Here is a 25,433-nt window from a genome sequence, read left to right as displayed (position 1 = left end):
CGGTGGCTGGGAGCGGCCACTACACTCCAGTCTGGGCGACAGAGTAAGGCTCCAACTCAAAAAAAAAAAAAAAAAATGTTCTTAGTGGACAGAATACTTTGTGTTCTAGGCTATCTGTTGTGTAAAATTGGTGGAGAAATAAGAATCTATAGTCATATTTGCTTGAATGCATTCATAAAGTAACCCTGAAAATATATATAGCAACAATATTAGTGGCTCATTGGGAGGTCAGATGGGATAAAACTGGGCAGCTTTGAGATTGAGGATAAGAGGCAAAGTTTTCACTGTCTACCTTTTGTCTTTTTTTTTTTTTTAACTATTTGAGGGCATTATACAAAAAATTAAAAACAAAAAGAGACAAGTTACATCTAAAAATTTTGTGTTTATAATTTCTTCCTTCAGTTGAAGGAAACTCAATGCTAATTCTGTTAAGAAGAGAGATGGCAGTCAAAGGTACAAGCTTTAACCTGTCAGCAGACAGCAGAAAACCAGTAGTCCCTCTCTACCGAATCCAAATGCCAAACAAAATGACACTTGAGGACTTAACCCATAGGGAAACTGGGCCTCAGAGTGATTTTAATTCTGTTCTAAAGAGCAGTCTTTTCTCCTACAACCTGCCAACGAATTTCTGTTAATGTTTCCCTTCCCATGACCTATTTAGGCAATAGAACAGTGAACAACACTTTACTAAATCTGGACCCTTACAAAAATCTTATCTTGGAAATATTCTCTCTCAATCTTCCTATATTTTAATGTTTTGTATCAATTCAATTCTGATATATTATCAATAAAGATTAGCACTGCCCAAAATAATTCTCTGCAATAATAAAAATGTTTTATGTCAAGCCGGGCTCGGTGGCTCAGCTTGCAATCCCTCACCTTGGGAGGCCGAGGTGAGTGGATTGCCTGAGCCCGTGGGTTCGAGACCCGCCTGGGCAACTTGGCGAGACCTCATCTCTACAATAAATCAAAATGAGCCGGGCATGGTAGCCTGTAGTTCCAGCTACTTGGAAGGCTGAGGCGGAAGGATCGCCGGAGTCCAGCAGGTCGAGTCTGCGGTGGCCAGGAGCGGCCACTGCACTCCAGTCTGGGCAACAGAGTGAGACTCCAACTCAAAACAAACAAAAAAAAAACTGCCACATATGGACAGTACAGGTAGTCACATAAATCAGTAGAGGCACTTCTTGGGTCCACTATAATTCTGAGTTGTTGAAATAAACCACATCCAAAAGTACTCCCTTCTGAAAAAGCAATGAATGATCAACAAATACTTATTAAGTACCTATGATGGTCAAAACGCTATTATAATTGCCAGCAGTAGTAGCATAAACACAACAAGTAAGACCCCTGCACTCATAGAATTTACATTCAAGTACAAAGATCAGCAAACTATAGCCCATAGACTAAATCCAGCTTTCTGTCTGTCTTTGTGTAACCTTCAACCTAAGAATGATTTTTTTCACTAGAAGAGAAGGTTTCATCCTTGATAAAAATGTACAAAAATATTCAAATCAGAAATGTTTTAAAATGTGTACCATGAAGTCAATACTTCTCAGAGAGTAGGAAAGGTAAACGACTTCCTCAATGGAAAAAGAAAAAAAAAAACAAGAGAAAGATTGGATTTAAAAAAAAAAAACAACTGTTAAAGAAAATGTTTGGCTGGGCTCGGTGTCTCAACCTGTAATCCTAGCACTTTGGGAGGCTGAGGCGAGTGGATTGCCTGAGCCCGTGGGATCAAGACCCACCTGGGCAACTTGGCGAGCCCTCGTCTCTACAATAAATCAAAAATTAGCGGGGTGTGTTAGTGCGCGCCTGTAGTTCCGCCATCTTGGAAGGCTGAGGGAGAAGGATCGCCAGAGCCCAGTAGGTTGAGGCTGCGGTGGCCGGGAGCATGCCACTGCACTCCAGTCTGGGTGATGGCGTGAGACTACAACTCAAAAAAAAAAAAGGAAGAAAACGTTTAAGTCAACAATGATTTTTTTTTTTAGACAAGGATATTGCAACAGTCACTTAAAGTCTGTTGGCACATTCTTTAGGCCCTTAAGGCAATATATTTAAACTAATTTACAACTGATTTGATGTTGTTTTTTAAACATTATTGCAAAATAGATGCTCACAATAATGCCCTCACAATAGCCTTTTTAAATGTATTCAGATGTTTCATACAAAATAACGTTGACTTTATTACAGTAGTGCTCAAGAATGATTTTTACATTTTTAGATGGTTGAAAAAAGAGTCAAAAGAGGAATAATAATTCATGACACATGAAAATCATATTAACTTCAAGTTTCAGTGCCCATAAATAAGGCTTTGCCCAGTTATTTATGTATTGTCAATGGCTGCTATCTCAACATCAGAGTTAAGTAGTTGCAGCAGAGACCATATGGCTCACAAAAGCTCAAACATTTACTAGCTGACCATTGACAGAAAAAGTTTGCCAACCACTGTTCTAATGGAGAGTAATATGCTAGGCACCATGATAAGCATTTTGCATGCACTGTCACATTCAATCTATGGGACAATTCTCTGACAAAAGTTCTATTAGTCTTTAATATTATTACAATCGGTAAACTGTGAAATTGTGAAACTGGGGTTCAGAGTGGTCAATACTTCAGATAAGGTCACATCATTAACCAATGGCAAAACTGGGACCCTATTGCATGACTGTGAGTCAATAGCCAGAGAATTAGTTATCATGCTATAGACCATGAGACTTGTGCTTCTCATACTTGAATGTGCACACCAATCACCTGGGATCTTGTTAAAATGTTAAAATCCTTGACTTCACTAGATCTGAAGAAGGGCCTGAGAATGTGCATCTCTAACAAGCTTCCAGGTGATGTTGACAATGTTGGTTCACAAATGATTCTCAACCTTGGCTGCATATTAGAATCCTCTAAGGAGATTTTTTAAAAAATTTTTTTATTTTTTTATTTTTTGAGTTGGAGTCTCGTCTCACTCTGTCACCCAGACTGGAGTGCAGTGGCTGCTCCCGGTCACTGCAGCCTCGACTTGTTCGGCTCCAGCGATCCTTCCGCCTCAGCCTTCCAAGTAGTTGGAACTATAGTCACATGTTACCACACCCGGCTAATTTTATTTTTTTATTTATTGTAGAGATGAGGTCTCACCAAGTTGCCCAGGTGGGTCTCGAACCCCGCAGGCTCAGGCAATCCACTCACCTCGGCCTCCCAAAGCGCTGGGATTATAGGCTGAGCCACTGAGCCCGGCTCTGTAAAGAGATTCTTAAAAATATATACCCAGAGTCCACTCCCAGAGATTCTGATGTAATTGGTCCAAGACCTAGGCGTTAGAATTTTTTAAAAAGCTTTCCTGATGATTCAAATGTACAGCCAGGGTTGAGAATCACTCTTCTATTGAAATCCTATAGACAGCCGGGCTTAGTGGCTCAGCCTGTAATCCCGTGCCTTTGGAGGCTGAGGTGAGTGGATTGCCTGAGCCCACGGGTTCGAGACCCGCCTGGGCAGCGAGACCTCATCTCTACAATAAATAAATTAAAAAATCAGCCGGGCGTGGTAGCACATGCCTATAATTCCGGCTACTTGTAAGGCTGAGGTGGAAGGATCGCCAGAGCCCAGCAGGTCGAGGCTATGGTGGCCGGGAGCGGCCACTGCACTCCAGTCCAGGCAACAGAGTGAGACTCCAACTAAATAAAAAAATAAAATAAAAAGGTAAGGTAAGGTAAGGTAAGGTAAAATAGAAATCCTATAGACCATCCAAAGACTGGAATTCTAGTTCTAATTCTGGTATGGCATATTGAAGCAAGTTGTTTCTTATTTCTAGGGCTCCAGTTTTCTTTTCTTTTCTTTTTTTTTTTTTGAATTGGAGTCTCACTCTGTCACCCAGACTGGAGTGCAGTGGCCGCTCCCGGCCACTGCAGCATAGACCTGCTGGGCTCCGGCGATCCTTTCACCTCAGCCTTCCAAGTAGCTGGAACTACAGATGCGCGCTACCACGCCTGACGAATTTTTTAATTTATTGTAGAGATGAGGTCTCGCCAAGTTACCCAGATGGGTCTCGAACCCACGGCTCAGGCAATCCACTTGCCTCAACTTCCCAAGGTGCAGGATTATAGGCTGGGCCACCGAGCCCAGCCCTCTAAGGAGATTTTATTTTTATTTATTTTATTTATTTTTTTTATTTTTTATTTTTGAGTTGGAGTCTCACTCTGTCGCCCAGACTGGAGTGCAGTGGCCGCTCCCGCCCACCGCAGCCTCGACCTGCCGGGCTCCGGTGATCCTTCCACCTCAGCCTTCCAAGTAGTTGGAACTACAGCGCGCACTACCATGTCCGGCTGATTTTTTGATTTATTGTAGAGATGAGGTCTCACCAAGTTGCCCAGGCGGGTCTCGAACCCACAGGTTCAGGCAATTCACTCACCTCGGCCTCCCAAAGTGCTGGGATTACAGGCTGAGCCACCGAGCCCGGCCTCCTCTAAGAAGATTTAAAAAAATATAGGCCCAGAGTCCACTCCCAGAGAGTCTGATGTAATTGGTCCAAGATCTAGGCGTTAGAATGTTTTAAAAAGCTTTCCTGATGATTCAAATGTACAGCCAGGGTTGAGAATCACTCTTCTATTGAAATCCTATAGACCATCCAAAGACCGGAATTCTAGTTCTAATTCTGATATGGCATATTGAAGCAAGTTGTTTCCTCTTTCTGGGGCTCCAGTTTTCTTGTAGGTAAAAAATGAAAAGGTTTCAAACTGCATGGTCTCATACACAGGACTCAAGATCACTGACTTGTCAGGTCCTCACACCAATAGGTGGGAAGGTCAGAAGATGCACTCAAGTTTCCCAATGCATTGGGTACATTATCAGGTCCATTTAGAGTAAAGCTCAGCTGACATCTGTTATTATGTATTGTTTTGGCAAGTTATCAGTACAGAAATGCTTCCACATAGCCAGGTGGGTTATGTGCCACACAGTTAGAATTGCAGTTAGAATGATGATTTAATAATTATGAGAGTAATACATGTTTCATCGTAGGAAATTTGGGAAATGACAGAAAGTGTAATGAGGAGAACCTCAAACACTCATAATCTCTAGAATATTTTTAACAGCCTCAGCCAAGTAAACGACCATGCAATCAGATGATTTCCCACAGAAGCAGAGAATAACCCAAAGGGGCCTCCCCCACAAAGTCCTAAAGGTTAAAGCCCCATTATTACATTTCCAGTAAATGCAGCTTCAAGTCTGGACTTGAAGGTAGCGTAGGCTACGATTGGGAACATGGGAATTGCAGACTATAAACGAGGCAGTTAAACTGTGTCAGTGCTTTCATGTCTAATTGGTAGTGGGCCACTCTCAGTTTCTTCATCTGTAGAGTATACACTGTGAACGATTCTGCTGAACATTTCTGTACTACTTTTGAAATCTGCATGTGAAAGATATTAGATAAGAAGCCTTAGCCCTTTGCTTTCTCTGAGATTAAGTGGGTGACCCAGATCTTTACTTATTTGAAAATGCATATGATAAACAACAATGCATAGTAGTCAGGAGAACAGACTGGGACCAGATAGTTTCAAGTTCAAATCCAGTGAATGCCTGTTACTAGCCATTTTCTCTATCTGTAAGCAGGATAATGGCCATTTACTTCACAGGGTTCCTCTGAGGATCTAATGACAAAGTGTATGTAAAATATCAAGTACAGCATTTGGAACACAGGAGATACTCAGAAACTGATACTATTATTATTATTATTAATAATAGTAAAACTCAGCTGCTATGGGGTATGGCTATCTTTAGGATGGAAACAAATACATATCCTTTTTGACTGTTTGTACGTAGATTGGTTTCTGTGGAAATCCTGAGTGCTAACACATCCAACAAGACTGATGCTAGCTCCCGTCACCATGAAGATGTTACTTCGCACCAAGTGTTTTCAGTGTCTAGCAATTCCTGGTTCTGTGAAAGCACTGCATAAAGATTATAGAACAGCAACTCCTCAGAATTTCTCCAACTATGAATCCATGAAAAAAAACTTTAAACTGGAGATTCCAGAGTATTTCAACTTTGCTAAAGACGTCCTGGACCAATGGACCAATATGGAAAAGGTATGGAGTAAAAGCTAGTCAGACTATAATTTCTCAACTGGGAGCAATTTTGACCCTGGGGACATTTGACACTGTCTGGGCCCATTTTTGTTTCCATGATAGGAAACAAAAAGGATGGAGGGGGTTTGGGTTTGAGGTAGGTTGCTACTGGCATCTAACAGGTAGAAGCTAGGGATGCTGCTAAATATTCCATAACGCACAGGACAGCCCCCAGAACAAAGAATTATCTAGCCTCAAATACGAATAGTTCCATGGTTGATTGAGAAAGCCTATATAATGCTAGATTGATTTTTTTAAAAACAAATGTTGGGACAAGAGTGGCTTTGTTTTAAATGTTAATCCACCATGTAACTTTTGACTAACCCCGAGTCTGGAATGCCTCCAAAATGTCTAGTTGATGTGTTTCTCTTTACGTAGGAACACCTATTCATTTTAAGTTTCACGTTTCCTCCAAAACAACCCTTGATGCTGTTGCAGAAATCATAGGCTGTGATGCCTATAGCATTCCTTCCAGATCGTGTATACTTTTCCCCAAAGATATAAACCCTGACTCTGTGGGATTGTGGTACAGAGATCTACCTGTCTTGTGGTTGCCCAAGACCACACTTCTGTGCTTAAGTTCCCCATAATAAATCACCCAATGCCAACAAACTGGTTTGTTTGCTCCCTCCTCTGGTTTCTTGGCTCCTTTTGTCATTTGAAGGTCACTTTGGCTCTTTAGTGGAACATTAAAAAAGAGTAGTAAGAAAGTATCTTTTTATATTTTCTGATTTGAAGTCTATTTTGTCTGCTACAAGTGTAGCTATAAGTGCAAGCTTTTGGTTTCTATTATGTGGAATTTTTTTTTCCATCTCTTCATTTTCAGGCTATATGTGTCTTTGCTGATGAAATTATTTTCCTGTAGGCAGCCTATAGCTGTGTCTTGTTTGTTTGTTTGTTTGTTTTAGCTATTTAGTCAATTCATATATTTTAATTGGGGAATTTAAGCCATTTACATTCAAAACAGTTATTGATAGGTGAGGACCTACTCCTGTTATTTTGTTGTTTTTCTGATTGTCTTGTATGTTCCTTGTTCTTTTATTGTTTATATTTGCAGTTTGTTGGTTTTCTTTAGTAATAATGTTTAATTCCTTTCTCTTTTTCACTTGTTTATCTGCTCTATCAGAGAGTTTTATAGTTTCATGCATTTTTGCAATGATAGATATTGTCCTTTCACTTCCACTCCATTTTGCATTTTTCATAGGACTGGCCTAGTGGTGATGAATTACCTCAGTTTTTGCTTGTCGAAGAAAGACTTTATTTCTCCTTCATTTCTGAAGGATAACTTTGCTGGGTTTAGTATTTCTGGGTGACAGGTTTTTTTTTCTTTCAGCACTTTGAATACATCATTCCATTCCCTCCTGGCCTGTAAGGTTTCTGCTGAGAAATTTGCTGTTAGTCTGATAAGGATCTCCTTATATGTGACTTGACATTTCTGCTGTTTTTAGAATTCCCTGTCTTTACCTTTTGAAAGTTCAGCTATAATAATGTGCTTCAGAGAGAGGACCTTTTTTGGGGTTGAATTTATTTAAGAATTTTGAGTTTCCATATATGGATGAATATTCCTCTCCCAAGTCTTGCAAATTTTTTAGCTACTATTTCATTAAATAAAATTTCTATGCCTTTTCTCATCTCTTTTCCTTCTGAAACTGCCAAGGTGTGAATATTCATCCAAATAATGGTGTTCTACATGACATGTAAACTTCCTTCATTCTTTTTATTTTTGTTTGATGAAGTTATTTCAAAAGACCTGTCTTCAAATTCAGAAATTCTTCTGCTTGAGCTAGGCTAGCCTTGAAGCTCTTGATTGGATTTTTAAATTTCATACATTGAATTATTCAGTACCAGGTTTCTGTTTGGTCTTTTTAAAAAAAAAAAAATGGTATCTATCTCCTTATTAAATTTCTCATTCATATCGTGAATGTTTTCCTGATTTCTTTGTATTTTCTATCTATGTTTTCTTGCATCTTGCTGAGTTTCCTTAAGAGCATTATTTTGAATTCCTTTTCAGGCATTTAATAGGTTTCCTTTTCTTTGGGGGCTGTTACCAGAGAAGTATTGTGTTTCTTTATGTCATGTTTACTTGTTTTTTGTGGGTTTTTTTTTTTTTTTTTTTTGAGTTGGAGTTGGAGTCTCGCTCTGTTGCCTAGGCTGGAGTGCAGTGGCATGCACACGGCCACCCCAGCATCAACCTGCTGGGCTCTGGCAATCCTTCTGCCTCAGTCTTCCAAGTAGCCAGAACTACAGGCGTGCCCTACCACACCTGGTTAATTTATTTATTTATTTGTTGTAGAGACAAGGTCTCACCAAGTTTCCCAGGCTGGTCTCAAACCTGCAGGCTCAGGCAATCCACTTGTCTCAGCCTCCCAAAGTGCTGGAATTACAGGCTGAGCCACTGAGTTCAGTCTTTTTTCATGTTTCTTATATCCCTACATCGATATCTACACATCTGGTGTAACAGGTACTTCTTCCAATTTTATGGAGTAGCTTTCATAGGATGGGTAAGATTCTTCCTACAGATATATTTATAGTGTTGGTTGGATAGTGTTCTTTAGTTTTGGTTCTGCGTGGACACAGTAGTGGTCTCTATATTTCTGTTGCTTTAATCAATTTTAGTGGTGTCTGCAACTTCCGCAGTGTCTTCAATAGGTGTGGTTGTTTGCAGAGCTGTGACACAGCTTAGCTGGGGATGGAGATGCTGGGCAGGCTAGTCCTTGGGCCCCTGAGGTATCTGTAGGCACTGACAATGGTGGTGGCAGACTCAAGGTGGACTGTTCTTTGGTCTCCTAGGTGGCATGCAAAGACATATGTTGGCTCTGTAGCTGAAGGGGGCAGGTTTGTCAGGTGGTAGCAGCAGCAGTTCAAGTGTGTTTGTTCTTGCATCCCCAAGTGGCATGTGCAGGCGCTGACGGTGGCAGTTGCTAACCTTCAAAAGGCAGCCTTTGGGATCTTGGGCAGCACATAAAGGTGCTGGCTGTGGTGCTAATGGGCCCTAAATGGGTCATTCTTCAGGCCTCCAAGGCAGTGCATGTGGGTAATGGCATTGCAGGCCTGAGTAGGTCAGTCCTCAAGTGCCTGGGTAGTGTACATGGGCACTGGTGGCCTGGATGGGCCAGTCCTCAGGTCCCCAGATGGCACATGTTGTCTCATTATCGGAGGGGGAAAGGTCATTATTTCATGGCAGCAAGCTCAGCATGCAGCTCTCAGGCTCTGGGGAGTGTGTGTTTCAGTATTCTATGCCCTGGGAAAGCATCCCTGACTTGGTGGGTTGCCTGTTCCCTGGGGAGTAGGGCAGTGTGTATGGGTGTGGGTGCTCTGGATGTGGTGGCTTTATGGTGTTGCAATGATGCAGCCCTCTAGGTAAATGTGTTGGGATATCAACAGGGCCCCAAGGAATATGGAGATGCTGGGGCTATTGGCCCCATGGCAGGATGTGGTGTGGTGGTGATTGTTTTCAAGATGGCACTATGCTGTAGTAGTTTGGGTCCCAGGGCTGGTGGGAGGCACATAGCAAGAATTCTCTCTCTGAAACAATGCAGTTGTGTGGACTCCAGGCAGCTCCCTATACTAGGCTGACACCCTGTGAGGGCTGAGGGGCTCTCTTATAGGTAAGACTTCAGGCATCTGTGGTGGGAATGTGGACTTCCAGGGATCTTCCACTTACCTTTTTCCCACTAAGAGGAGTACCTCTTGGCTCCAAGACAATTCTATCCAGCTGCTTTGCTTCCCTTTCTATGCTTCCATCTCAAGCTTCCATGTCTCATGGAATCTTCGTCATTTTCTTGCTGAATTCCAATGTTCTCCCTTAAACACTCTGCTTGTCATGTTGTTATCTACTCACTGTTTTGATTCTTCTTTGTGTAGGAGGTAAGTACTAGGGATCTTTAGTCAGCCATCTTGATGACATCTCCCTCAGCATCATTTCCAAATAGTTCATGCCTGTCCTAACTAATGACTTGTACATTTTCTTCAGATAATATATTCCATTAAGTACCTTGAAATAGAATTTAACTGTATTAACAACCTTTAAATCCATGACTGGTTTGTCTTCCCTCAGGCTGGAAAGAAACCTTCCAATCCAGCCTTCTGGTGGATCAATGGAAATGGAGAAGAGGTGAGGTGGAGTTTTGAGGAACTGGGATATCTGTCCAGGAAATTTGCCAATATACTTACAGAAGCCTGTGCTTTGCAAAGGGGAGATCGAGTAATTGTGATTCTGCCCAGAATCCCAGAGTGGTGGCTTGCAAATGTGGCCTGTCTACGAACAGGTTAGTAATGTTTGCATTCTGATCATATATAAACTATACTGGATGAGAGATTTTCCAAAATATCTAAGTAATCATGAGACATATTATATGGATGTATTATTTGAGAAAGAACTATATACAATACAGTATTATTCTTAGGAATCTTAGAAATGTGTTGAAAACATACCATACCTTTTGACCTAAACTAGAAGTTTGGTTTTTCATAATGAAGTAGGTTTATTAAGTGATTGCCAATTAACAATTGAACACCCTCATACTTGCTTGCCCTTTCCTCCTATAGGACCCATGGTCATCTGAAATTCAGTGCATCCACAAATGCAAAGACTCACTCCAGTTCTTGTTTTATACCTTTGTTACTCTCATGGTTAATTACACCTATCTGGTGCCCTAAGCCAGTTACCTGTGGCTTCTCCTTCCTAAGAAGTTCATACATCCCATAAATTTGACCTCCTAAATGCCTCCGGAGTTCCTCTTTTTCTCCAATTCCACATCACATCTTTATAAGCACCTAAATGGATTTGCCCAAGGTCTCCCTAATTTTGATCTTGCTGTGCTCACCCCCACCCCCATCCAATTCATCCTCTCTAGCCAGTGTTTCTTCTATCCTGTCAGTTTTCTGTTTGATATTATTTATTTACCTCTCCATTGTCTACTAGACAAAATCAGAACTTCTTTAGGTGTATCATGAAAGGCTACAGCATTTTCCTTTTATTGTTCTAGTTTCTCTGTTTTTATACTCTATACTTCAGTCATGCCAAGTGGTTTTCTAAAAGGTTTGTGATCATTCCTGTCTCCTGGCTTTTTCTGTACACTATTTCCTATATTTGGAAAGCCTTTCCCTCATACCTAACTACCTTGACTATTCTTACTAGACTTTCAAGCCTCAGATCTAATGTTACCTTCTCAGACAATTCCATCCTGATGTCCCAACCTAGGTGCTTTCTTATTTGCACTCCCCCAAAGCAACATGTATGTATTTATATTGTAACAGGTATGTCTGGGCATACCATTTGCTTGTAAAAATTAGACTATATACACTCCTAAAAGGCCATAATTCTTTTTTTTTTTTTTTTTTTGAGTTGGAGTCTCACTCTGGCACCCAGACTGGAGTGCGGTGGCCGCTCCCAGCCACTGCAGCCTCGACCTGCTGGGCTCCGGCAATCCTTAGGCCTCAGCCTTCCAAGTAGCTGGAACTGCAGGTGCATGCTACCACACCTGGCTAATTTTTGATTTATTGTAGAGATGAGGCCTCGCCAAGTTGCCCAGGCGGGTCTCAAACCCACGGGCTCAGGCAATCCACTCATCTCAGCCTCCCAAAGCACTGGGATTACAGGCTGAGCCACCAAGCCTGGTTTCTTCTTTTTTTTTATTTTAAAGTTGTGGGGTATACAAATGGTCATTGAGTAGGTAAAGTTTGAGCCTCACTTTGAGTTTTTTCTTTTTTAAAACAAAATAATTGCTTTCATGAATGCTACTTAAGTTTACTCTCTTAGTAAGGGGCTGTTTGATTGCCAGGACCAGATATCCATTCATATTATTTCAATAAGAAATGAGAGTTATTAAATGGCTACTAGAGAATCTTGTCCCCTAAAAAGTACAGGAAGAACAATTAGGCTTCAAAGGGAAGAGGGTACTCAGCTGGCAGTTTCTTTCTCTACTTTTGCTCTAAAGCCCCAGGGCCTTTTGTCTTTGTCTTTCTTGTGTGTCTGCTCCTTTAACTCCTTCTCTCTGTTAGTGCATGGCTTTTCTGTTCCCCTGCATTTGGCTGGTGCATGGCTTTGGTTTGCCACACAGATGCCTCTGGCCCTAACCATGTATGAACCATCCATTAATCTACTCAGTCTCTTAAATCAAGTATTTGAGTCGGAATTTGATGGGCACAACTTGAAATAGGCCAATCAGACATGGTCAGAGGCAGCTTCATCTGATACAAGCATGGTTACTGAGGCTGTGGGCAGAAAAAAAGGCAGATTTTCTTACAAGGAAAAATGAGAAGGAAGAAATGAGTAGTAAATCCAATGTATAAACAATACTAGCTTTCATGGCAGAATTAGAAACAAACTCATAATTATTTGATTTCCTAATAATTCCCCCCTTAATGAGCATTAGCTAATTGAAGTCCTGATTGAATACAACTTCAGTTGTTCATATATTACTTAGGATTATATACAGACATGATTAAAAGATAAAGAAAGGCAAAGAAATGATTAACACAACATTCTGGATAATGGCTACCTGGGGTCTGGACTGGGGTAGAGAGAGGGATTTAAGGCAACGCACACAGGGCTTCAAACATATTGTTAAATTCTGTTTCTTGAACTGCATAGTACATGATGCTTATTTTCATATTTTCTAAAGGAAACTACGTATATATTGCATACACTCTGTTGCATGTTTGGTATATTTTGCAGTTTTAAAGAGTATAATTGGACAGTGGCTTTTGAGGAATTTTAAAATGTTGAGGGGAATGCATTACTAAATGGTAGAGTAGTTGGGATGAATTTTAATATGTTTTCAAAAAAGGAAAGGTACATAGCACTGTAGAGAAGTAACGCTAAAGTGTAATTCTCAAAGTGTACCCTGGAGCAGCTTCACTGGAAATTTGTCAGAAATGTAAATTCTCTAGCCCCCTTCCCCAAGATCTGCTGAATCCAAAACTGAGTGGGGGAGGGAGGCACTCTCATGGGGGACATAAATCTGTGTTTTAACAAGCCTTCCAGGTATTCTGAAGCATGTTCGGGTGTGAGAACCACTGAGTTGGAGGAAGTGTACCCGTCTTACTGAAGGTGTCAAAAATGACAAGACCCTGGTGAACAGAGCAGTTCTGACCAATTGTCTAGTAGGTCAGAAGCTTCCTTATGTCAGTGCTTGTAGAGTAGAGCTCTAAGTCTTGGGTGGGCGGGGCTACATTTACAATATGGATGGATAAAATGATATTGTAAATGTATTTGTTTGCATGAAGGGCCAAAAAACTCTGCCATGAGTATCCCTCCTCTCCCTGTTAAGAGACCTACATGAAAAGACAAAATTTAGCCAAAAGCTTGGCTGATGAATATGGGTTCAGGATGAGTGATGTCAATAATTCAATTTATTTGCACCAGGATTTGGAAGTCTTCTATACCCATCTTCTGTAGTTCTCTATATCCATCCACCCATCCCTCTATACCCAACCAATTCTTCATGCAACAAGTGTTTACTGGGCACCTGTATTTTCAGGAGTTGTAAGGGGTTAAAGTCTAGTGGGAGAGAGTCTTGAGTTAAATGAACACATAGTTTGGTAAGTGTGATGAGTGCTATGAAGGACATAGTACACGAGCCATTAGTGTATAAGAGAGGTACCACTATAGACTGAGATAAAGTCAGGGGGATATTTAAGCTGAGACCTGAAGGATGAATCTTCTTCAGTGGGAGAAGGTGTGGGTGATGGGTGACTTCTAGTCTAATGAAAAAGCATGTGCAAAGGCCTTGGGGCAGGAAACAACTTGCAGGTTTGAGAGAATAAAAACCAGCAGTGTAAATGTGGTTACTGGATAGAGGCTACCTCATCCAGAAGACCATAACATATAAAATTCCCCTAGCAGAGACTTCCTCCCTTTACAGGTTTGGATGAGATGGGTACTGTCAGAGTTTCCTCCAGTAAATCTCCTTTTTCTATGTTCTGTGGTTGCAATACCCCTTCTGAGACCAATTGCATGTTAATATATCATATATCAGGCTACAGTTTAGCCGTGATACTCAGTGAATCACTATGTCTATTTACAGAGATTTTGCATATCTCTGTTTTGATCTATTTTTTTGTTTGTTTTGAATTGGAGTCTCATGCTGTCTCCTAGGCTGGAGTGCAGTGGCACACTCATGGCCACCCCAGCATCAACCTGCTGGGCTCCAGCGATTCTTCCACCTCAGCCTTCTAAGTAGCTGGCACTACAGGTATGCACCACCACATCTGGCTAATTTTTTATTTATTATAGAGATGAGGGCTTGCCAAGTTGCCCAGGCTGGTCTCGAACCTGTGGGTTCAGGCAATCCACTCGCCTCGACCTCCTAAAGTGCTGGGATTACAGGCTGAGCCACCAAGCCCAGGCTGCTCTGATTTATTTTATGTTGAATTTGTAGTTTAGCTCTTGGAAGGCTATTTATTTTATTGCCAAGTTCTCAGAGAAATCTGTCCTATAGCTCCCAGTGCCAAGAACAAATTTTAACACCATAGTTTAATTTTCAAATCATTTTCTATGTATTATAGGCCAAATCCCATTACAACAAATATTTTAGTATGTATTAAAAAGTGTTAATCCCAATGAATTGGTTCCTGACTTTAAATATTTACCACTAAAAGCTAGTGTAGCATACAAGCTCAGTCACAGATCTTTAGGAAGTTTCTCTGTTGTCACTATGACTTCAAAATAAACATTTGCTAATTTACTCATTTTATATTCACAATAGCCTTATGATTAGGAAGGAGGAGGCTCATTTTGTAAATGGGGAAGCCAAAATTTTTTAGATGGGAGGAGGAACATCAAGGCTATTGCACAAGGTTATGCAGCAAGTCAGTATTGGATTCCAATGTACTCTCCAGCATTTTCTCAAATTTTCATAAAATTTCAAAATAGAAATCGTTCTTAAAAGTCATCTAGTTCATTTCATCTCAAACTTTTATGTGCATATGAATCACTTCAGGATCTTGTTAAAGTGCAGATTCTGACCTTATAAGCCTTAGTGAGACTTGAGGCTATAATTTCAATGAGCTTCCAGATGGTGCCGATGCAGAACAGCCTCTGAATGGCAAGGAACTAATTCTTCCACTTAATTTATAGATAAGGAAAGTAAGGTCCAGAGATAGTCTGAACCTTGGCTACGGTTACACTTGATCAGAGAAATAGGCAAAATAAGACCTTTGGAGCCCAGGTGGCCAGCCCATGGTGGGTCCACTGCTGTTCCACAGTGCTTTCCTTAGGCCTTTCCCTTATGGTTTCAGCATCATGTGCTAATCCCCATGTGATTATGCAAAAACAAACAAACAAAAAGAAACAAGTGGGAAGCAGAAATGGACATTTTATTTCTGGATGTTTTGAACTTTTTTCTTTTTATATGAAACTTAAATATAAATATTAATCCTTCTCAGAGAGGCATCCCTGACCACCCTATCTCAAACGGTTTCTCTATCATCTCCACTTTATATGGTCATTCTCTAGCCTTTTTTTTTTTTTTTTGAGTTGGAGTCTCACTCTATTGTCCAGGGTGGAGTGCAATGGCACACTCACAGCCACCACAAGCTTGACCTACTGGGCTCAGGCGATCCTTCAGCCTCAGTCTTCCACATAGCTGGAACTACTGGTGCGTGCTACCACGCCCAGCTGATTTTTTTATTTATTGTAGAGATGAGGTCTCGCCAAGTTGCCCAGGCTGGTCTTGAACCTGTGGGCTCAGGCAATCCTCTCACCTTGGCCTCCCAAAGTGTTGAGATTATAGGCATGCGCCTTTGCACCCAGACTCTCTAGCCTTTTAAATAGCACTTATCATCACTTAATGCTGTATATATGCTTATTGTCTGCCCCAACTACAATGTAAGATCCAGGAAGGCAGGAACTTAACATTCATCCTGTTCTCTACTGTATCCTTAGCATTTCAAAAAGTGCTTCCTCAGAGTAATACAATTTGATAAAATTTTAATTCATTAAATGTTTTACAATAAGTTATATAAATATTTTAAAATACATGAATGAATAAGTGAATCCATTGCATTTATAATCAACTAGGGTATCACTTCAGAGCAATACAGGAAGATTATTTTTATTTAAAGTTTTTATTTAAAGTTTGCCCCCTGGCAAGAAACTATGTAATGCTTTCTGGGATGATTAATTTAGGCAGAAAGTAATTTTAATAGGCAAATTTGATCACTGTTAACAGTTTCTTTAAATATATTATATAAGTTATGTATTGGCAGAAATTAACTATTCAAGGATAATGTGTTTAAATGAAGTGCTTCTTTTGGGCATAAAATGCTGGTAGAGGGCTTATTGTTACAGAGTGCATTTAAGTTATGTAAAAGTGGTAGGTCATGCTAGGCTAATTCTTTATCCCTAAGTGGAACATCTTTAAAGAATAATCTTAGAGTTACAGCCTTATAAAAATTGTTATGTTACCCTGATTGGAAAGGAAAGCTCTTCTGAAGAACTGTGTCCTAGAACCCCGCTGGAGAGACTGGTCCTTCCCAAAATGAAAAGATGATCCAGTGTCAAGAATCCAAGAATGGGCCGGGCTCGGTGGCTCAGCCGGTAATGCCGCGCTTTGGGAGGCCGAGGTGAGCGGATTGCCTGAGCCCGCAGCTTCAAGACCCACCTGGGCAACTTGGCGAGACCTCATCTCTACAATAAATCAAAAACTAGCCGGGCGTGATAGCACGCACCTGTAGTTCCAGCTATTTGGAAGACTGAGGCGGAAGGATCGCCGGAGCCCAGAAGGTCGAGGCTGTGGTGGCCAGGAGTGGCCGCTGCACTCCAGTCTGAGCGACACAGTGAGACTCTAACTCAAAAAAAAAAAAAAAAAGAATCCAGGAATGGCAGACTTGTGTTCCTCAATTTTCCTTGTCTGTTGTGTCACCTGGAAAGAGTAAAAACTATTATGAAATAAATACTTTTCACCCCTCTCTTGATTTTCTGGGACTTAAAACTGGTAGAACCCAAGAAACAGATATATATATATAGTCTTGAAAGTCTATTCATCCTTTGAGAAAATAACTGAGTACTGTTCTAAATTCTTTATGTGTTTTAACTCATTTACTCCTTTAATAATCCTATGATGGAAGTAGTATCATTATAATCTCCATTTTAAAAGCTCATGAAAGTAGAGTGTCTGGCTCCAGGAAACTGCACAGCTATCTTACAGTGTAATATACAGCAGGCAGGAGTAGAACCACAGCAAAGATGTATGCTTCAACTCTTCCCTTTGGAAAGGAACCATAAAACAACCATATACATTTTAAGAAGTAATAGACTGAAGTAGTCAAGTATATAGCTCTGGAGTCAGGCTGCAGAGCTCAGTAGGCAATCTTAGGCAAATTATTCATAGCTTTTGTGTTATGCATTTGTTTTGGCGGGAGCTAAATTAGTTAAAACTTGGCATTCAAATACTCATTAAATGTTGGGTTACCTTACTTTTCAATTAAAACCCTCTTCAGGCCGGGCACAGGGGCTCATGCCTACAATCCCAGCACTTTGGAAGGCTGAGATGGGAGGATTGCTTGAGTCCTGAAGTTCGAGACCAGCTTGGGCAATATAGTGAGACCTCATCTCTAAAACAAAACAAAACAAAACAAAACCCTCTTCAGGCTCAATGTTATGGATGGTTCTCAAATAAAGAATAATTATATAGCATTTAACGTCCTTTCATTTCAGGTCAAAAGGGTCATGGACTCTGAGATCCCTTGAAAGGCAAGAGGCAGCAAGACCTCATCTCTGCAATAAATAAAAAAAAATCAGCCAGGCATGGTAGCGCATGCCTGTAATTCCGGCTACTTGTAAGGCTGAGGCGGAAGGATCGCCGGAGCCCAGCAGGTTGAGGTTGCAGTGGCTGGGAGCGGCCACTGCACTCCAGTCTGGGCGACAGAATGAGACTCCAACACAAAAAAAATAAAAATAAAAATAAGAAAGCCAAGAGCAGATTAATGGAAGTAAGGCAAATAGATACCTTTCCTGTTAAACTGACTAACTCGTTTTGAGAAATATAGAATGTATTTGCACTATCTACACTACTCTAATTAACATGATAAAGAACAACCTATCTTCTAAATATTGTTTCTTTTCTGCTCCTTTAGGGACAGTTTTAATTCCAGGAACCACTCAACTGACCCAAAAAGACATACTCTACAGACTACAGTCTTCAAAAGCAAAGTGCATTATCACAAATGATGCTTTAGCCCCAGCAGTAGATGCTATTGCATCCAAATGTGAAAATCTGCACTCCAAGCTGATTGTGTCTCAGAACTCCAGAGAGGGATGGGGCAACCTCAAGGAGATGATAAAGTGAGTAGCCATAATTGCTATAGAACAGCTTCTCAAAAAGAAAGACAGCAATAAAAAGATACTCAACTCAGTAGTAATTAGAAAAATGCAAATTAAAACTATAGGCAGAGGGAATAACTACTGATTATTGCTACACTAATAATGGTAAGCTCTGAGGTAGGAAGGAGCTCAGAGTGATTTTTGTAGGTTGGGATCCCCTGAGATGGAGACCGGTGTATAAAAAGTTCTCTTGGGATCAACACTTGTGAAGGAAGTGGATATGGAATCAGACAGAGGAAAAATTTGTATTTGCAATGTATTCCCTAGAAAGCTCTTAGCCAACCTATCGGGACCTCTGAAGTTTGGACAGCTCCTCAAAGCTGTTCCCAGCTAAAGCAAGAGGTCCTGGCCTTTATATTCCCACATTGGTGGAGTAATTGGATATGGGCTGTCCCTGGGAGGCATAGTGAATAAGTCCTTCATTTTTGCAGGGAAATGTTAGAAGTGCATTACAGCATCACTAAAGAGCAGTTATCCTCTCTCAGGGAAACTGATTACAGTCAGTCCTTCTGTGTTGGTTATATCATTCCCTTGCTGACAGCAACACTCTGTCAGGTTAAGATAAGAAGAATGTTAACTTAATGTTAATGGGTTCAATTATAAAACTGAATTACACTGATGTTTAAGCCCTATATAGGGTGCTTCAAAAAGTTACTTGGAACCCTTGTCAGGTACTGGTTATATCTTAGAATTAGGCTGGAAGCAATATCTTTCTCTAGAATAAGCTTCCTAACTTTGCTCAAGGATTTGGGAGCATGCTTGCAACTTTGGACTTGTTCCTACTTCCTTTAAAATAGCTATCATTGGTTGAGTTCTTACCAAAGGCCAAGTACTATTTTAATAAAAATTACATTATAACTGTAATAAACATTTATATGGAATTGATTATTTGCCAGAAACTGTTTCAAGCACCTTAGCGATATTAACTCTTTTAAATCTCATAATGACGTAGGGAGTAGGTACAAAAATTATATAGATAAAAAAGATCAAATGCTGGTATCTGGCAGAGCTGGGTTTCAAACCCAGACACTATGGCTTCTGAGACCACACTCCTAACTGCTATATATACTGCCTCTAGTAGTAAAAGATCAGTATGATAACACTGCCTTAGGTTTTGAGGGCAACTGTATCTGTGATGGAAGTGACAGGAACACAGCTATAGGTACTCACTATTTTTAATTAAGATAATTTTGAAATCATAAACTGAACACTATTTAACTTTGTTAGGCCTTAAAAACTGTTTTTCTATATTTCTCATGAACTGAATATTTCTGTTGATTCTCAGTCCAATGCTCCCAGATACATCTGTATGCTTCTTAGACACCTAATATGCATGCATGCAGAGTTGACCTCCTTTCAGCTGCCCTAAAGTATCCAATTATTCTTTGAAACTATTTCTCTTTAACTGGAATCCTTTCTTCCAGTTAGATGGATGCTTAGATCTTTAGTCTTATTGTTACTATATTCAGAACCACACAAACCCTCCCTTGGGAAACATAAAAAACATTCTTCCAGGGATTGGTAAACGTCTTCTATAAAAGGGACAAATAGCGAATATTTAAGGCTTTACAGGCCAATCTCTGTCACAACTACTCAAGTCTGCCATTATAGTGTGAAAATAACCACAGATAATATATCAATGAATGAACAACAAAATTGTATTTACAGAAAAGGAGGCCAGTGGGCTATAGTTTGCCAACCCCTGCCATCATCCACTACTTGTATTAACAAGTATTATATTAAACTACTCATTTTAAAAACCATATTTTAAAGCATCCACAGTGGAGGAGAAGGGGGAAATTATTCATATATCCATGATTACAAGGTCACAGACTCCTCACTCTGCTGAAGGTATGATAAGTTTTTTAAATGTTTCAATTCTTCTCTTTCGTATAGTAAAAAGCTTTGAGATCAGCTATTTTTAAACGGGCTACTGAGGCAACATTCAGTTTGATTCTAGAAAGCACCTAAAAAGATGCAGTCAGAAAGAGATGGCTTTTACCTTGTAATTCAATCTAAGCCGCTAAGGTCTGATACACGAGATGAAGAATTCCAAGCAGATTGTTTCTTGACTCCTTTTCATTGGTAAGTCTATGATGCTGCATTGAACATGCAGAATCACTGTAGTTTTTCCTTCACAGACATGCCAGTGACAACCACACCTGTGTGGAGACAAAACACAATGAGATGATGGCCATTTTCTTTACTAGTGGAACAAGTGGATCTCCTAAGATGACCGGACACACCCACAGCAGTTTCGGTTTAGGATTATCTGTAAACGCAAGGTACTTCCACAGAGCTGCAGCTTCAAGTGTCAAAACTGCAAAGATGACTATTTATGTACTGGTCTTTTAAATCTGTTTTCATCAGGGCTATTTTTTGTTTTCCCAGGTTCTGGCTAGATTTGACATCCTCGGATATGATGTGGAATACTGCAGACACGGGCTGGGCAAAATCTGCATGGAGTAGTGTTTTTTCTCCATGGATCCAGGGAGCATGCGTATTTGCACACTATTTGCCCCGTTTCGAGCCAACTTCCATCTTGCAAGTAAGACAGAGCACGGAAGGTCAGCATGTAGAAATGCATTAGCAGCATCACTGACAGAACGACAGAACTGGTGAATAAAATAACTTGTGGAAATTAGAGTAGACAATATGATTTAAGACATGTCCTATCCAGAAAGTCAAGATGCCTACCTATGATATAGAGTCAGCCCTCTCCATATATACAGATCCGCATCCTTGCTTTCAACCAACAGCACACTGAAAATATTCGGGGGACAAAAATAACAATAAAAATAATACAGGCTGAGCACAGTGACTTATGCCTGTAATCCCAGCACTTTGGGAGGCCAAGGTGAGAGGATTACCTGAGCCCACAGGTTTGAGACCAGTCCGAGCAACTTGGTGAGACCTCATCTCTACAATAAATAAATAAAAATTAGCCAGGCACGGTGGTGCATGCCTGTAGTTCCAGCTACTTAGAAGGATGAGGTGAAAGGCTGAGGTGACCTGAGCCCAGCAGGTCGAGGCTGTGATGACTGTGAGTGTGCCACTGCACTCCAGCCTGGGTGACAGAGTGAGACTTCAACTCAAAAAACAAAACAAAACGAAAAACCCAAATAATACAAACTTACAAATACAGTACGAGGGGAGGCCCCCCAAAAACCCCAGAATTTATTTATCAAAAATTGTGTATTGCAGTAGACAGCAGACACTCTCACTGTTGTGCTGCCCATTGTGCCCTTCACAACGTATCTTTCCTTTAACAAATCTACCTTTCTTAATTTAAAAAAAAAAATTCTATTTTTTCCTTACATGTTTAACTTCAGTCACCCTCAAGAACTCTCCATTTGATACAATACACCTATAGAGACACTTTTTCCACTGCTCAAAACAGTTTTTGAACTCCTCAATTTTGATGCCTTTGAGTGCTTCTACTGTTTTTCCTTTCACCTCTTCCCACATCAGTACAATGTTTCCTTTTGAGGACTTTTTTCATCCAGGGGATTAAAGAAAAAAAGTCACTTGGGGCAAGATGGGTAAATAGGAGGAAGGGTGGGGCATGGGGGTCATGATGTTTTGGGTCAAAAACTGCTGAACACTCAGCCTGGTGTGGGCAGGTGTGTTGTCATGGTGGAAGAACTAGTTACGTGTTTGCCACAACTCAGGGCATTTCTTCCACAAATTGTGATACAACCTTCTCTAAACTTCCAGATAAAAACTTTGTTGACTGTTTGACCCAAAGGAACAAATTCTGTGTATACTATAAGGGGTCCACCCTCCAAAAGATAATTCCAGGGTTTTTTTTTTTGGTCCCCCCTCATAATATACAGATAAAAAAGATCATATAACAACTATTACATAGCATTTACATTGTATTTGGTATTATAAGTAATCTAGAGATTATTTGAAGTATACAGGAGAATATGCATAGGTTATGCAAATACCCCATACCATTTTATAAAAAGGACATAAGCATCCTCAGATTTTGGTATCTATGTGGGCTCCTTAAAGCAGTCTCCTGTGGACACTGAGGGATGACTGTGCAGAGAAAAGGCATAGGTATATTTACATTAAAATAATGTTTAAATTGCACTGTGTCTACCAAAGACATTTAAGCACTTATTAAACCTGTTGTAAGACCATGAGTTTGCTTTTTCTAAATTGCAGACACTCTCCAAGTTTCCCATCACAGTTTTCTGTTCAGCACCAACTGCATACCGAATGCTTGTACAGAATGATATGACCAGGTAAGAAATGTTGATAAATAGGCATTTAGTGGGGGAAGGGGAGAAGAGGAAGTCATAAAACAAAAGCTCTTTCTGCTGGAAAGCATAGCTTCAGACTAGAATGTACAAAATTTAGCAATCTCTTCCTCTTCCACCTTCTCCTTTCTTGTTTTATATTTTGTAAGTGATCATTATTGTGTCCAAGGAAGGCTTTCCTAAGCAAGGAGAAGAAAGAGAGGGTTCAGCCATGCCTATAGCTCTAAGCTCAGTGGTTATGGGCTAATCTTTTGAATGATGGCTGTTACCTGAGCTGAGGAAGTAGCGAAGTTGCTCAAATTTGGAACTTTATCCCAGCAAACAGAAACGTGAATGTGGCTGTGCGTGGCCTATAATCATGCCTATAATCCCAGCTCTTTGGGAGGCTGAGGTAAGAGGATCGCCTGAGCCCATGGGTTCGAGATCAGCGTGGGCAACTTGGTGAGACCTCATCTCTCAATAAATCAAGAAAAATTAGCCGGGCATGATGGCGCATGCCTGTAGTTCCAGCTTCTTGGAAGGCTGAAGCGGAAGATCACCCGAGCCCAGCAGGTCGAGGTTGCAGTGACTGTGAGCATGCCACTGCACTCCAGCCTGGGTGACAAAATAAGACTTCAACTCAAAAAAAAAAAAAGAAAAGAAAAGTGAATGCATATGTTTTAATCTATTGTTGATTCCATTTGAAAAGGTACATTGGTAATCTGAAAAGAAAAAGAAAAAAAACCAGTTTTCTGTACTCACAACATTCAATACTCCTAGTTTCTAGATGTGAGGGATTCTTCCCCCCAACACGGACCAATTCTCCAACATCAGTTGGGTGACCTACAGTTTAATTCAATTCTGACACTATCTACCTAGAGTTCGCATCATATCCTACAGGTTAAGGGCTCAGTCCCATAAAAATGCTCCCCAAAGTTCAGGTTGTCATCTGTGCTTCTGACTAATTGGACAAAAATCAAAGGCACCCACGACTCTCCTTGGGTTCAATAATTTGCTATGATGGCACACAGAAATAAGGAAAACACTTACATTTACTGGTTTATTATAAAGGATATGACAAAAGTTACAGATGAAGAACCAGATGAAGAGATATATGGGGTAAGGTCCATAAGGGTCCCAAGTTCAGGAGGTTCTACCCAGTGGAATTCAGGTATACTACCTTCCTGGACTGTAGAGATCTCTAAATCTCACACTTCTGGGATTACTTTGGAGGTTTCATCACATAGGCATGGTTGATTATTAACTCAATTTCCAGCTCCTCTCCCCTTCCTGAAAGATGAGAGGTGGGGCTAAAAGTCCCAAGCTTCTGATCATGGCTTAGTCTTATTGGTGACCAACTTCTATCCAGGAGACCCATTGAGAGTTGTTGCATTAGAACACAAGATGATTCTATCATGTAGGACATCTCAAGAAATTTAGGAGTTCTGTGTCAAGAACTACGATCAAAGACCAAATGTTAGAACAAAAGATGTTTCTAGTATCCCATCAGTTAAAAATTTACAAAGGCTTTAGAAGCTCTATTCCAGGAAGCCAGGACCAAGTCAGAAATGCTTAAGACCAGAAGTATTTTGGATTTTAGTTTTTGTTTTGTTTTGCCTCAGAATACTTGCACTGTTGGTGAAAGATGCCAAACTCTAAAATACTTAAGATGGCTTATTCTGAGTCAAATGTGAGTGATCTAAGGCCCATAACACCTGTCCAAGGAGGTCCTGAAAACATGTGCCCGTGGTGATTGAATTGCAGCTTTGTTATATACATTTTAGGAAAACAGAAGTTATAGAAAACCATAAATCAACACATGTGAGATTTCCACTGGTTCAGCCTAGGAAGGCAAGAAATTGCCAAGCAGGGACTTGCTAGTTATGGGTGGATTCAAAGATTTCCTGCTTGGCAACTAGTAACAGGAGTCAGGCTCTTATCTAAGGAATTTTGATATCAGTATAGGAAATAGATGGCTTGGAATATAATGAGGGAGTCAAGTTTCTTGATATGTAGATGAAGCCTCATAGGTGGCAGACATCAGAGAGAACAGGTCCCCTTGGGGGACTCCTGGACTCCCCAAGAGACAGCTTTACAGGGTCATACAATACTTTAATTTTCCTTCTTCGTCTGTTACGTAATATTATGCCAGAGTCAGTCTGGAAAGAAAACCACACTGAATACGGAGGGTTAATTTAAAAAAAAAATCATTGCCTCACCCCCCTTTGTTAGGAATTTGGCAAGGGAAATTATCATTATTTTTTTTCCCTTTCTCAAGTACTGAGAGCAAAAAAGTCAAAAGAAATTTAAAAGGTCAGAGTTTAGTCCTCAGCATTATACTGACTGAGCATCACTAATGCAAAAATTTGAAGTCTAAAATGCTTCAATGAGCATTTTCTTTAAACATCATGTCAATGCTGAAAACGTTTCAGATTTTGGAGCATTTCGGATTTCAGATTTTCAGACCAGGGATACTCAACCTTTATATATTTCTTATTTTTATCACAATATCACATTGATTTTAGTAATTTTTGAAAGGGAAATAGTTCCTATGCCATAAAATTCAATAGGTATATAAAAATAGTTAAAAGTCTTGCTCCAAACCTTGCCCGCAAGCCACCCAGTTCTCCTCCATGGAAGCAACCTATGTTTACAGTTTCTTGTCTATTTTCCCTAAAAATACACAAACCAATATGAATATATCCCCTCCCCTCACATTATAAACACAAATGGTAGAAAAATATG

At 40.3% G+C, this 25,433-nt stretch overlaps 1 protein-coding gene across 1 annotated transcript in view; it reads left to right on the top strand.

Moving 5' to 3' along the window:
• The window catches only part of ACSM3 (acyl-CoA synthetase medium chain family member 3), a 48,955-nt gene that overhangs the window by 5,218 nt on the left and 18,304 nt on the right, over nucleotides 1-25,433 (top strand). Inside the window, exons 2-7 of the mRNA XM_008061198.2 lie at nucleotides 5,809-6,074; nucleotides 10,171-10,381; nucleotides 18,195-18,402; nucleotides 20,583-20,726; nucleotides 20,833-20,989; nucleotides 22,615-22,694. Coding sequence (XP_008059389.1) covers nucleotides 5,856-6,074; nucleotides 10,171-10,381; nucleotides 18,195-18,402; nucleotides 20,583-20,726; nucleotides 20,833-20,989; nucleotides 22,615-22,694 — 1,019 coding nt within the window. The 5' untranslated portion in view covers nucleotides 5,809-5,855. The remainder of the gene's footprint in view (nucleotides 1-5,808; nucleotides 6,075-10,170; nucleotides 10,382-18,194; nucleotides 18,403-20,582; nucleotides 20,727-20,832; nucleotides 20,990-22,614; nucleotides 22,695-25,433) is intronic.

The sequence above is a fragment of the Carlito syrichta genome, unplaced genomic scaffold, assembly GCF_000164805.1.
Source record: "Carlito syrichta isolate Samal-C Ts95f unplaced genomic scaffold, Tarsius_syrichta-2.0.1 Scaffold305142, whole genome shotgun sequence".
Lineage (NCBI taxonomy): Eukaryota > Metazoa > Chordata > Mammalia > Primates > Tarsiidae > Carlito > Carlito syrichta.
The sequence above is the reverse complement of the archived record's forward strand: the minus strand, read 5'-3'. Positions and strand labels throughout refer to the sequence as shown.